The sequence below is a fragment of the Notothenia coriiceps genome, unplaced genomic scaffold (genome assembly GCF_000735185.1).
Source record: "Notothenia coriiceps isolate Sejong01 unplaced genomic scaffold, NC01 NC01_scaffold00028147, whole genome shotgun sequence".
In the NCBI taxonomy this organism is placed as follows: domain Eukaryota; kingdom Metazoa; phylum Chordata; class Actinopteri; order Perciformes; family Nototheniidae; genus Notothenia; species Notothenia coriiceps.
This window is the reverse complement of record NW_011360848.1, coordinates 1-13,764: the sequence shown is the minus strand read 5'-3', so window position 1 is coordinate 13,764 and position 13,764 is coordinate 1. Positions and strand designations below refer to the sequence as shown.

The window sequence follows — 13,764 nt, the reverse complement described above, 5'->3', positions numbered from 1 at the left end:
GAGCTTCCAGCCAACCTGCCTGCTTCTTCCTGCATCCTACCTGCCTGCCTTGTAATCAGTCCAGCTTCTCACTGCCTACCTCCACCCTGGACCTCCATAATCACCAAACCTGCCTGAGTCTCCGAAACAATAAACCATTTAAACATCTTCAGTCATTGCCTGCGCCTGGGTCCTGTTTAAAACATAATCCTAACAAAAGCTGTATGTAAGTATTACACATCTTTTTAATTTAGGACAAGAACAAATCAATAATGCTATTGTCAAACATGGACATGAACGGTTAACATCCATAAATTCAATAAAGAGAAGGACAGAGCTGCTAATGTTACCATAACTTTAAAAGCATCCAGGATTGGCTTCTGATTTTTTTTCTGCAACCTTTAATGATGTGCTCCATAGACCTGGTCCTAGAGAGGGGTTTGGACAAAAGTATATAGTATACAGTATAAAGTTCAGTTTCCACCAGATCTGTGTTTGGATGAGGTTTAAGAAATAGCTTGTTTTTGAGCCTTGAATTTGGGTTATTTTGTCATGTCACATAAAGATTTTGACATCAACTTAAAATACAGTCACTCCTGTAATTAACTGTGTGCCTTAAACTGACCATATATAACAGTGTGGTATTATCTGCGGTTGGATTCTTCATTAATACAAAATTCACACCGTAGACTGACAAAGTTAGGAATGCAGCCATTTTAATTCTGCAGCGAAGTGCAGCAAGACTCAGATTTAAGGATAGTTTTTATTTTGATCGGAAAGTGCAGCAGAAAAAGTATTCGCAACCAATCGTTAAACAGATTCTCATGACTCCGGTGACTCCGCTTGAAACACGTGAACATGCCTCTTGTAAGCAGAACATTATAATTAGTGCTCCCCAGTGTGAATTTGGTGTGACTTTTTTGGACCTTCTCCTTTTTGTTTGGGTGTACTGCATGTACATCTCATGCAACACACGTCTCCCATGCATTTTCAGTTGGTGTTTATATGATACCTCCTATAGTATATGAAGAAACTAAAGCCACTGTTTACAGTATCTCTTTCAGGCATTATGTAACTCCTGGGCAAAATAAATGTGTGTGTGCCTGTTAGCCAATTACTTCCCCTGAATAGATGTATGTTTAGCTGGCTTTGTGAGATCAACACTGATGGGCTCAGACTGAAGTTGTTGAATAATTCAGTCTATTAATCTAACAATGGCGTGTGGAAACAAGACCCGTTTTGCAGGCCTACACAGAGACATCAACTCATGTAATAAAGCGCTTGACATTTGGACCTTGTAGCACCACAGAAGAAGAATCTCAAGGCCAACAGTATGTCTGGATTTCCTCAAGGTTTGCCATTTGGCTCCAATAATCTCCTCTTTTTGGTCTTTTAAATACAATTATTCTGAGAAGTGTGATGCTTCTTTTACCGGTGCAAATGTATAAGCCGTTGAATGTCATATGAAAGGATGCATAGGGAGGCTTACATGTCTTCCACTAATATACTGCCTGTTGAGCTGAAATGGAAGAATTGTAGGTGTTAGGACAGATTGGTGGTTCAATATTTACACAACAGGGTGTCTCCTTAGAAACAGCCTTTTACATTTGAATATTCTTATCATGCATTAATATGCAGTTGCTAAAAGAAAAAGAGATATACATTTTTCAATGAAATTATTATGAAGGTTTAACCATCAGTCAACACAATATGTTGAGACGTGTAAAGCTCACTTCAAAGGGATGTTGATTTCAAGTGTAGACAGCGCACACAATACCGATGATTACTGCCTGCTCCTGTCACACTGAGTACTTACTTGAGATGCTAGAGCAGACTCTGGATCCACTTTGGTGTTTGCGTCCAAGGAGTTCTTGTTCAATGCCTCTAATTGGGTTTTACAGTCTATGGACCTAAAGTAGAGGAGAAACCGGTGGTTTACATAATACACACACATTTAACTAAGCTACATACAACATTTCTTGGTGTGGAAAATACAAAATGTATACACAGAACATTTGTCCACCTTGAAATCATTGCAACATTAACACATTTTGAAGTCCTGTACACCCATAAAACATCTTTGAAGGTGTAAGGGAAACTTCTGTAGCAATGGAGAGTCAGGACTCAGAGAGACACGAGGAGAGTAAGAGCTTTGATGTCAAACACTGGTGGTTTCTTACAAGTATCGGCCGGAGGATTCATATCACAAGTCACAGCAGCCAGAGGTTCTGACTACGCGGGTGCATTGCCACATCAATTCTGCCGCGCCTCTCTTTCGATAGCCCTTTTAACTATTTCAGAGAGAGTAAACAACATATTTGGGGAGATAGACTAAACAGCTGGGCACACTGAATCACTTGCGTCTGACCCTTAATGGCCTCGAAGCCAGCGTTCTCACAACCATAAATCATTTGTGACCGAGAGTTGACCGGTCATAAACTGAAAATATCAACATATAACTCAGTAGCACATTCCTTAAGAGAGATAACAGAGTCAGGGTTGGTCATAAACGTCAACAGGCAAAAAGGTTAAATATCTTAGGAGTAAGGGAGAATTATTCTCTAACAGAAGGTTTGTTTTATTTCAAGATTTATTTCAAAAGCAACTTTTTTGAAGCATTCCTGCCTCAAATACAAGCAACCCTATTGTTGAGGCAAAAACGCTGATATAAGACTATTCTAGAAAAACATTAAAAAAAATCTACAATATCTGCACGTTGGGAACATTTTTCGTTATGGCAAATTTACTTTATTTATTCCTGGAAAACATAGGCAGAAACACTTGTTTGACCTGCATTAATAGATTTTTTTTAGGCCACTTGGGGGCACCACATGTTTCTTTAGCTGTTTAATGCTTCACAACTGTATGTTAATACTATGACAGTGGTGATTGACGACCAATTTGATCCATTGTTCCAATAATGTGAACATTAATTGAATTTCCAGGTACAGCCAGTCTCCTGTATGAAGGTCTGATGTGCTAAACGTTCATTAACCTCTTTGACCTCAATTAAAATCCTCCTTGCCTGCACTTCCTGTATTTGAGCAGGATGTACACTGTGAGTTGTGGATATGTCAAATATGGGCCTGATTCCAATGGATACAGATAGAAAATGTCGCTCATGTCTCATTAATGCGGTTTCATTAATGCCTGCTCAGGACAATACGTACCATAGGAATTCATTGGATGAATTTTTAGAAGAACGCCGCCTTTCCATCTTCCATTTCCTGTTTCCATTTCTCTCAGGGTGAGGATTCAGCTCTTCCCATTTATCCAACGGTGTACACATGGTAACTGGTGACAGCAATAGCATAATTAAAACATGTAAACATCACAAAACTGAAATAAAAAGCCATGCATTCTTTATTCGTTTCACATCAAAAACAACCTCACCTTTGATCAATCGAAACACTCTACATTTCAACTTCAACTCTGAAACAACACTCATCAAACTCTTATCTGTACTTTTGGCAAAAGCTGATGGCTTTTAGTACAAGATGGTTTTTTCACTTATGCAGTACACAATCTACCTCATTACCAAAGTTATCTTTTTACTTTCCATTAGTTGAAAAGCCAACATTTTAACACATGGAGTCTTTCTGATAGGACAGCTAAAAACATGGCTGACAATTAGTGCTGTGGGTGTCTAAAAGAACAGCTGCTCACTATTGTAACATGACATAAAGTTTTCCTTGTAAATGATACCAGGGTAATAATCAATCTCACTGCCATGAATTATTCACCACACTCTAGGAGTCGGTCTGCATAATTGGTTCTCTTTGAAGACTTTAACCTTTTCAACTGGCAAATAGGAAAGTAATTGGCCGTTTCCTCTTTATGTCTTTTGAGATGATCCCTTTTATTACAGTAAATTGGCTTGATCCTGCTTTGGGCTGCCTTAAACGCGTGTGAGGTCAGTTCCACAGGGGATGATGGGAGTCTTAGTTGTTGGTGTATGTAGGGCTGTGATTCGGAGATTTATGGCTTTCGAGATAGAGGCTGTTGCTTGCAAGATGAATCACAGCTGCTGACTTTGTGAAATTATAGGATTTCCTTTTTTTATGTGTATGGTATTTTATAAATATCACATTAGAGAAAATAATAAATATTCATTGAAAATTGTAGAGCTAACGGAAACTACTGTTAAGTATCTTACTGCGCTTTATGGCTTGAAACACTATATTTACTTTAGTATTAATATGTTGAATATAATATAAGGTATTGTTTGACATTTTTTATGCTAGTGCTGATATGGTTTTTGAAGATTTAAAACTATGTTCACGGAGAAACTTTTTTCATTTAACAAAAGAAAACACAAGCAGCTGTTCAAGACCTTTGCATGGATAAAATACAATCTCTAAAATGGGCAAGAGAACAATCTACTTCTAGTATCATCTCTAGTGTGTCTGTTATTAAGTACTTCTTCACTGTGTACCATTGTGTTTCCTTGTAAGATTGTTCCATGTATACAGTACCTAGAAACTGATGGTTGGTCTGCATTTTTGTCTCTAAGATGAACATGGCTTTTACCCAAACATTGTATATTAGAAAGGTTAATGCTTGCTGCTATCTACCTGAGTCGAGTGACACTCTCTCTGGGGTCCTCATGATTTCTTCTGTCTGTTCAACTTCCACCTGGATCAGCTCCGTCTCGTCCGTCTCCTTCTTCTTTCTGCGTAGGCTGTTCTTCTGGCTGCTGACCCGGGACGACAGAGGGCTCCTTTTGTCCTTGCTGCTCCTCCTCTCGCCGGGTTCACTGAGATCCAACAGGTCCAGTGTTGAAGACAGAACTGTGTGGGACAGGACATACTTAGTTTAGTTTGCTTATTAGCAAGTTATTAGTTTGGTTAGTTGTATTGCTTTATGATTTCTAACATGGATTGTTTTGGAATCTGAGAGATAACATTCAATAGGCTCACATTTTACAGTTGAGGGACATTTAAAACCAAATCATCTCGGACTATTATTATTCCTCTGCAAAGGAGGTTATGTTTTCGGTTCGGTTTTGGTTTGTTTGTCTGATTGTCAGCATGATAATGGAAAAACTAGTGGCCTGATTTTCATGAAACTTGTAGAAAGAGTGATTACACTTTTTTAAAACATCACAATCACAGCGAACAGGACAATTATTTTAACCAATGAAAACGACTGAAGGTTTGCTCCCTCCAAATGTACCTTAAGTTTTAAATGTGAAGGGCTGAGTCGTTCAAGTTTAACTACTAATGGCTTTCTAAATTGCATGCAGTTTAACTAGTCAAACATGCTTGTTTCTAACTAAATATTTGCTATATCGCATTATAGTATTTAGGTTCAAATGGATCCTTTTGGGGACTGTTATTGCTAGAAAAAAACCCAGATTAAATATCTCATTCCTCTTTCTTTTATCCTGGTATTATTTTCTCACCCTTAAAAATCACTCTTTAAATTCAATTAAAAGTCATATCTCTTTAATTTGTGAATGGTGATCTTCCGTGTCGTTTTTATTCTTAGATATGAAACAATTCTGCTTTAATTGTGTTAATGACAAGATTGTTCACTGTACCGACTAAGTGGTTTTTAACATTTTTCAACCATGCATAATATTTTTGAAACTTCTCTTTCTCTTGGTAATAAGACAGGAACACCGGTTTCACTTATTCAGCTGCATGAAGCTTTGATTCTGATCTACACATTCCCTGACACGGTGAGTAAGCTGTCAGGGGTACTTAAGCTGTCGCAGCATTGCCCCCTGGGCTGACATGGAAAAAGAATTGGCTGCTGCTCTTTTCAGAGAATCTAAATTTACTTCAGGCCTATGCACTGATAAGGATAAGGCCGCCCCTCGAGGAGTTCCTGTTTGAACAATTAAGTAATTCAATCGCAGGTTGTTAGAGCGCGAAGAAGGACAGAGCCTTCTGTCAAGGGGCTTAACTTTAGTCTGTCCGTCGTCCAGCGTCACGACTGCAGACTGTAACGGTGGTATTATTCTTATCTGATACCCAGGTTTCAATATTAAACTAATGGATGGTTGATTTGAGTAATGATTGTTGTATTTTTAAAATCTCAGGTAATAGCAGCGATGCAGCTTTCTCAATGTATTATGTACTCTATAGATTTTTTACTTAAAGGTGACCTATCATGCAACATGCACTTTTGTACTTATTTTATACATGAATATGTGTCCCCGGTGTTCCAGGAAACTCACCAAGTGTCAGAAAACAGAACCCTCTCTATTTTCCTCCATACCCAAATCTCTTAAAAAGGGGCTGCAACCGATCTGATACAGACTGATCCAGATTTGAACACTTCTGTGACGTCACAGAAGTGGCGCTACGGCTATTGGGCCAACTCCACCAATCAGGAGGAGACAGCCACGGACATTGCCGTTCGAAAGCGCTGTAGTATATATGCCAGGCCTGTAGATGGTGCTGTTCTCACAGAATCAGCCCATGCAAAGACAGTGTTAAAATGAGCGAAATGAGGAATGGCTAAATGCATGATCTGTTTGGTATTTTGAAAAATAAAAAGTATAAATATGCCTTATATAGGTATGGTCCAACACTATATTATTCAAATATAGCATGATAGGTCCACTTTAAAGTAAGAAAATCTACTTTCTACCCACTGATGATGTTTGTCTTTTCTACTGAATGCCACTTTTTTTCCACATCTTTATCATTTAATTATTTTGGATTAATTAGTAAGTTTTAGATTAGTTGTATTTGTTCTTGTTTGCATCAAATACAAATTAGCTAATGTCCTGAGTTTGGTTGCGTGATTGCTATAACTTTCAGACTGCATCATTGGAGGAAAAAAACACATTTACAGTACTGCATACAGTAGACTAACTATTAAATGGATATCTTGATACTGATGAGTGAATAAATAAATAAATCCAGAGCAATCGGTGTACAATGTACACAAATGTGTATAATTTGGGCTGCTGGGAGCCTCTAATGATCTTTGCCTCTACTGATGCGCCTGGTTTTTATGAGCCAGTATCAGTATACGATATGATAATACTCTAATGGTCAGATCAAGTAGGACATTTGACTCGCATCACATCAAATTTCCGACTTGATCTGACCATTAAAGTGTTATCATATCGTATACTGATGTTGTTGTGAACCAACACATGTGGATGGCGTCTGTTGTCTTCAGTTCAGATAAGAGGATAATAAGGCTAAAACAGTCTCTTTTTTATTGGTTATTTACTACAAAAGTTTTCTCCTTTCTTTCCTGGGACCCTGACTGTTTCTTTTGTGCAATTCGAGCTCAGAACTGACTGCCTAATTGGCTTGCTGCTGTTTCCTGACAACCAACTGAGAGCATTTGTTGACTGAAATCTCTGCGTAATTAGAGAGTATGCTTGTCTTCCATGCCTTGTGCTCTTTAGCTGACAAATACAATTACAAATCAGGGAGACACACTCGTAGGGATGGTTGCCTGAAGTGATTTCAGCATCAAAAGGAAACTCAAGCTGTTCATAAAAAGGCAATGATGTCAAAAATGTTTTGGCACCCTTGAGTCTACTTGAAATGAAGAGACTGTGAAGACAATTGCACATGTTTTCCTCATCAAGTAAATTGTATTGTAGATCGTAACTGGGCGCTTGTAAACTGTGTTAATCTAATGGATAACAAGTAGCTCTGTGGTTGCAAATGAGCTGATGGTGAGCAAGTAAATATGATTCCTGAACATTTAATCAGAGTTTAGATTGGTATCTTCACAACATAATGATGCCTGACAAACACGAGTGAGGGGAGAAATGGCACACTTATACAAAAACACTGGCACAAATGAACGTGGGTCACACACTTAGACAACAATAAGAATTAGCAAACGAGAGAGAGAATACATTGATCCCTGAAATCGCAAGCAACCGATTGTGTTCAAGTGAATCCAAAAGGTGAGAACCACTGTGTCTTAAGAGGATTCCTGTGATTATTGAAGCAGCATGTACTGTAAGAGCAAAGTGCTGACAAAAGAAAGAAAGGGATTTTGATTGAACGCGAAGGAGAGTAGATTTTATGCAGGTTGAGGAGGAGCTCTTGAATGAAGCCGTTTAAGCTTACGTCAGCAAATGATTGATGATGGATATTCTAAGGAGAGAAGAAAGAACATTGCAACAGGGGCAACCAGCTGATTAGGTTAGTGTATCGCTTCAGTTTCTTTCCTTTTATTATGTAGATTGAAAGCTTGAACAGACATTTTCAGAATATGGTTTATTGCTAAGTCTTGGAGCATCCTCTGTATTTACGATGTCGATTTTTACCTACCTTCTATCTCTTAAATTAATTGTTTTATTCATTTTTACTTTGTAATCTTTGTAAACCGTTATGAACAGCGCTTTAAATTTACACTATATATGAAATGTGCTACAGTATATTAAAAAAAACGAACCTTATTCATTTACAAGGCACTTTGTTGGTGTTTGGTATATACATTAAACATATTAATTGGAAATAAAATTACAGGCAAGGTACAATATAAGACTAGTATATGAATATATAATAGTAAAATATTATCTCTAAAAATAACCTTAACACCAGATACATATTGTCAATTTAAAATGTATTAGAAATTGCACAGTTTTATCAAAGGGAAAAAATGGTCATCATCCTCGAAATGAGACAAAAGTAAAACTGTATTGAACACAACAGGATGTAGGTTTCATGTGGATAAGCATATTTAAGCGGGTAATTATCATTCATTATTGATTCTCTTTGCTTGCTAATTCCAGTTTAGCTTTACTCCTGCCAGTCCGTCACAGTGTGAAAACAGATTGACAGACAATCACTCCTAAATCCTCTCCACCTGCATGTCTTTAGACTGTGGGAACAAATCAGAGCAGCTGGAGGAAACCCAAGAGAACATGTGGAGAACTAGAAAATACCTGCTCACAGTTTTTGAACACAAAACATTAATCCACCTCTTGGCACTGAGGATTTAATGTGCAAGGATTTAGTTTAAATGGCACACACCTTTTAAAATATTATAAATAGACTACATATTTTGAGATTCATGACCAATTATGTGAGGCCTACTTGATTGTCAGCAGGAGCAGCAGGAGGCACCGGGGAGACAGAAGGCTGAGAGTTTCCTGCAACATTCGCCCATACTCTGCCCGCCTGAATCAGCACAGTCAGCGGCCAGTTTGAAGATGACACGTGTCAGCTGTGCAATCTGTCCGAATCATCGTCACTCAAAAGATGGTGAAGCCTAGCGATCATGCTATCTATGTGGAAATCAAGATGGGACTAAGCATCTGTTAAATTCAGACCCTTTTCTCAATTCCTACTTTGACCTAGTTGTTATTTAGTTCATGCATTGTTAGGATGATAAGGTTCTATTAAATACAACCTGAATAATACACATGCAGTATTAACTGACTAAGGGAGACTTTCATAATGTTGTCTACTTGCCAAGATGTTCCTGTCACGCGTACACTAAAGGGTTACATGTTCGCATGGATTAAGCTGCAAGTCAAATCTTATTTGGCAGCTATATAATGCTTTGAATAATAGTAGTTGGGGTGTGTTACTTGATTTGTATTATCATTGATGCATTTTTACGTGGAATTACAATGCTCCGTCACAATGATCCATACTAAATAATGCATGGTCTTTGCCTAGTTACACCACTTTGGGAGTTGCTGATGCATTGAAAACAGAACTCAAAAGGGTGTTTTATGAAAACTCAAGTCCTTGTATTTGCTCCTTGTGTTCTTCGCCACTCTTTTGGAAGAAATACATTTGCGGAATAACATGTGATCTAGCTTTAAAAGTGCCGTACATTTAGCTACTGATAAAAACATTTAAGATACTTTATTATTTTACATTGTAGAAATTGAATTCGGTCTGTTTCTACAGTGATTAATTAGGTCAATTATTGGGATGGCTGAATGCCCATATAGCATCTTTTTTCTGAGCACCAGCATTTCCCTTCAATTATTCCTAATGAGTTGAGAGATTACGCGGTCGCCCAGAGAAAAAACAAATGCACTCAGCAGCACCCCGTACACATAGCCTTGCGAAAATAGCACCCTCCCCACTTATGTTACCATGGTTGATAAAAAACATGTTGTTAACAGGAGGCAGCATCCAATGTGTTATTCAAGACCCTCACATGTTAACAACCACACTATGGTATCAAAGCTGTTCTCCTCTACAGTATATAGAGGGTCTTGATTGGTAAAGGGCATCTTAAGCAGATTGTATAACTTGTATTACATATGTTTCCCGTCATCAGGTAGACAGACTTTTTTGCAGACTGTAAATCTACTGTACTGTACCAGCTGTGTTGGAAGTCACTGCGCGGGAAAGCCCATCACACTTGGTCTCGCAGAGGAAATCTTCGATGGATGGGCTTAAAAGCGGACGGCTCTCTTGTTGCTCACTCACCAGCTGTAAGGGCAAACAGATAATACAGTTCAGGCTCTCACTCAGCATGGAAAGAGTCCCTGGTTTGTTAACATTAAGTGTCATAAAGTATTTCTGGGCATGATACAGATTACACCATTGTCCCTATGCTGACACATCACAAGTCAATGTGACTGGGTTTCTTTTTAGGAAGTTAACACAAACTTGTTCCCCTTTCCAGCACATCATTTTTTACAGCATCTTGACATAGATACACTGGAGTGATTCAAGTGTGCAGATCCACTCAGATGTTAGAGATGCCACTGCCTTTTTAACAGTTATGAAAGTGTGTTCTGGGGTTGTGATAATGTTGATGTGAAGAGCACAAAGACACTTGACATGTAACAGAGACCACATTAAATCATGTGTTGTGTATTTGAGTCATGGCCCCGTGGCTGCTCTTTGATTCCTAGCTATGTGTGCTGGTAATGTTTGAACCCTGGCACATGGATGTTTAGCTGGCAGCATTAGTCTGGGATTAGTACTTTTGATGGAGGCTGATGTTGCCAAAATGTGCAGCTACAGCCAACTTTTAAAAGAGCTTTTCTGACAGAAATCAAAACACAGCTGCTGTTCGGCCATTGCTCATAGAGAATCATCTTCATCACACAAACATATTGTTTTGTTTGCATGCACACACAACGAAAATGTCAGCGAATTGCAGGAAATTTGACAATATTGGCATTTTACATGTACTGTAATCACCTGGTTACCGTAAAATCTATCTTTACATAGAGCTCGTGTGTTATGAGACATCTCCTGAACACCCATCGTATTTGTACATTTGCATTTGAAATGTGTTAGGGATCATGCCGTTGACTACAGAGGGGTGTTTTTTTTTTTTAGGTCATTTGGATTGATGGTGCACTGAGGGGATGAACCCTATAGTAGTGAAATAAATTTTTCGTATGTGCGCTTCTGCATGTTTTTCTTGAATTTTACTGTTGTGCTGTGAACACCAGTTTTATTTGCATTTTTATTTAGCCGAGATAATGTTAACAGAACTACATTAATCAATAGAAAGGTGTAACTCTTCCATCATAAGGGTGCAGATTTAGCCTTTCTGTTTCTTATGTAAAAAGCAGGCAGGGAAAAAAAAGAAGCAATGCTTGGGTAAACGTGCAACAACAAGCATGGAAAACAACGTCAGTCTATACTCTGTTATTTACTTGACTAATTATAATACTCAAAATAAATTATTGTCATTAGCCTCTGGTACTGTCCGTGCACTTACTTACTTAATGCCGAGCAGCATCCCTCAATCTCTGCTTATTGTCTTATTGTGCCTGCCATTACAAACACTTGGATTCAATCAATCAATAGTCCTGAATGGCAGGTCAATCCCACCCTATCTTTTAAAGGGGCTTTGCATTGTAAAGCATTATTTCAATCAGACTGGGTCCGGGTAGATACTGATCACACTTCCAGAAGAGATCTAAAAATAAGTCTCAGGTACAGAGTATTTACACAATGTTTCTCTGATTCACATTTTGTTTAAGAAATCAGATTACTACAGGATCGTTTACAGGTAGGCCTACTGCATGTACACTCACTTAAAAGGTAGGGTGTAAGTTTGAGAAACCGGCTGGAGATACACCTTTTGTTATATTCCATGGAATGCTCTTAACATCCCGATAGCAATGAATAGTAATAATAAGTGCTTAGACAAAAAATCCATAAAAAAATGTCATTGTGGAATCCGTAATACTGTAAAAAGTACGACCAATCATCTGAGCCAGCCCGGCTAAAATAACTGGATGGCCTACCCGCCTGTCAGCCTTCCATCTGTGCACAAACTTATCTCGTGCCCTCATTGGTCATGTGCACCACGTTCGTGTGTGTTGGAGGAGGGGCTCTGTAAGGAAGTGGCAGATTTTCAAATTCTAGCGATCTCGAGCCGGTATCTCAAACTTACATACCCTACCTTTAATACATCCCATAGTCTCCAATGAAATAACCAATGAGATGAGCTGGCCGAGAGAAACCTGCTGTGTCCCACCCAATTATGAGTTAACCATTATTGCTTAACCCACCTTCCAAAACCATACAATTGTTAATCACCTCGCCTGTGATTCACCAATTTGGAGGCTTGCCAGTGCAGCTGCAGAATAGGATACATCCATTTCATTATTGGTACCCTGAAGCGTCGGTACTCCAGGTGCAGCTGGCCACAATTTACAAACCCAGGCTTCATAATTTGGAGATGAAAACCAGTTTTGTCCCATAGAAAGAGTAATCCACCACCACTGTAGTCAGACTGTTTGCCGTGTACAAATTATAATGGAGGCAGCAAGGAAACATGACATCAGCTATTGTACAGTAGCTCTCAAATCTGTGTTCGCAGGCAGAATTTTAATGAAGGTGCTGAAGGTTTAATTAGCAATCAGTGAATGGACTGCATGTGCGTAATATGAAAGCTGGAGGAAGTCTAGCATGAACGCACTTTACATGACCCTACAATAAAACATTTATGATTGTAGTTACTCCTTGGTGTTTGCTTCCTTGTTTCAGGTCTCAAAGACACAACTGCTATATTGGTAAACAATAGTAATCGCATTATTGGTTTTAATATTTACACAACTATTGTATTAAGGCCTATACATTTTTTTGGGAAATTTGAACTACGCATGAACAAATAGGCTACTCAGTTGTTCCCCTCTATTTTGGCTACTCTCATTGAGATGGATACAAATGATGAAATAATAACATTCAACTAAATCACTGTAATGAAGATTCAAAGCCCCACAAACCAAAGTCTCCAAATAGTCATAAAGGAACGACTCTCTAAAACACCAAAATGAAATACGATAACTTCTTTAAAGGGGACCTATCATGCAAAATGCACTTTTGTACGTCTTTTATACATGAATGTGTCCCCGGTGTGTCAGGGAACTCACCAAGCGTCAGAAAACTCAACCCTCTCTCTTTTCCTCCATAACCAAATCTCTAAAAACGGGGCTGCAACGGAGCTGATACAGACTGATACAGATTTGAAGATTCTCTGACGTCAGAAACAAGGAGCTCCGCCTATATGGGCAACTCTCCACCTATCAGGAGGAGACAGCCACGGCCATTGCCGTTCGAAAGCGCTGTAGGTGGCGCTGTAGTACATATGCCAGGCCTGTAGGTGGCGCTGTAGTCTGCCACACAAGCAGTGAAGAAGACTTCTCACAGATTCAGCCCTTGCAAAAACAGGGCTAAAGGAAAGCAAATAGAGCGAAATAAGGCATGGCTAAAATGCATGATCTGTTTGGTTTTTTTCAAAAGGCATGGCCCTACAATATATTATTCAAATATAGCATGATAGGTCCACCTTAAGTTATGATTTATTTCAGGACTGTCGTATTAGACTACATTTGTTTTAGACAGCTGTACCTGGTGATGT

General features: G+C 38.7%; 1 protein-coding gene across 1 annotated transcript; it reads right to left on the bottom strand.

Annotated features, from left to right (window-relative positions):
- Positions 1-1,430: 1,430 nt before the first annotated feature.
- Positions 1,431-10,409, bottom strand: LOC104958018 (PEX5-related protein-like). Its single transcript, XM_010785712.1, has 5 exons — positions 10,253-10,409; positions 4,554-4,769; positions 3,150-3,273; positions 1,796-1,889; positions 1,431-1,498 (listed from the first exon to the last, which is right to left on the bottom strand). The coding sequence occupies exons 1-5, from the start codon at positions 10,407-10,409 to the stop codon at positions 1,439-1,441; spliced, it is 651 nt and encodes a 216-aa protein (XP_010784014.1). The 3' UTR covers positions 1,431-1,438.
- Between the last annotated feature and the right edge of the window lie 3,355 nt (positions 10,410-13,764).

Coding starts and splice junctions, on each gene's coding strand:
- LOC104958018 (XM_010785712.1), bottom strand. CDS start 10,409: ATGCTGAGTGAGAGCCTGAACTGTATTATCTGTTTGCCCTTACAGCTG. Junction 1,890..3,149: donor TCATCCAATGAATTCCTATG/GTACGTATTGTC, acceptor CCTCTACTTTAG/GTCCATAGACTGTAAAACCC. Junction 1,499..1,795: donor AGTCTGCTCTAGCATCTCAA/GTAAGTACTCAG, acceptor CTTCCATTTCAG/CTCAACAGGCAGTATATTAG.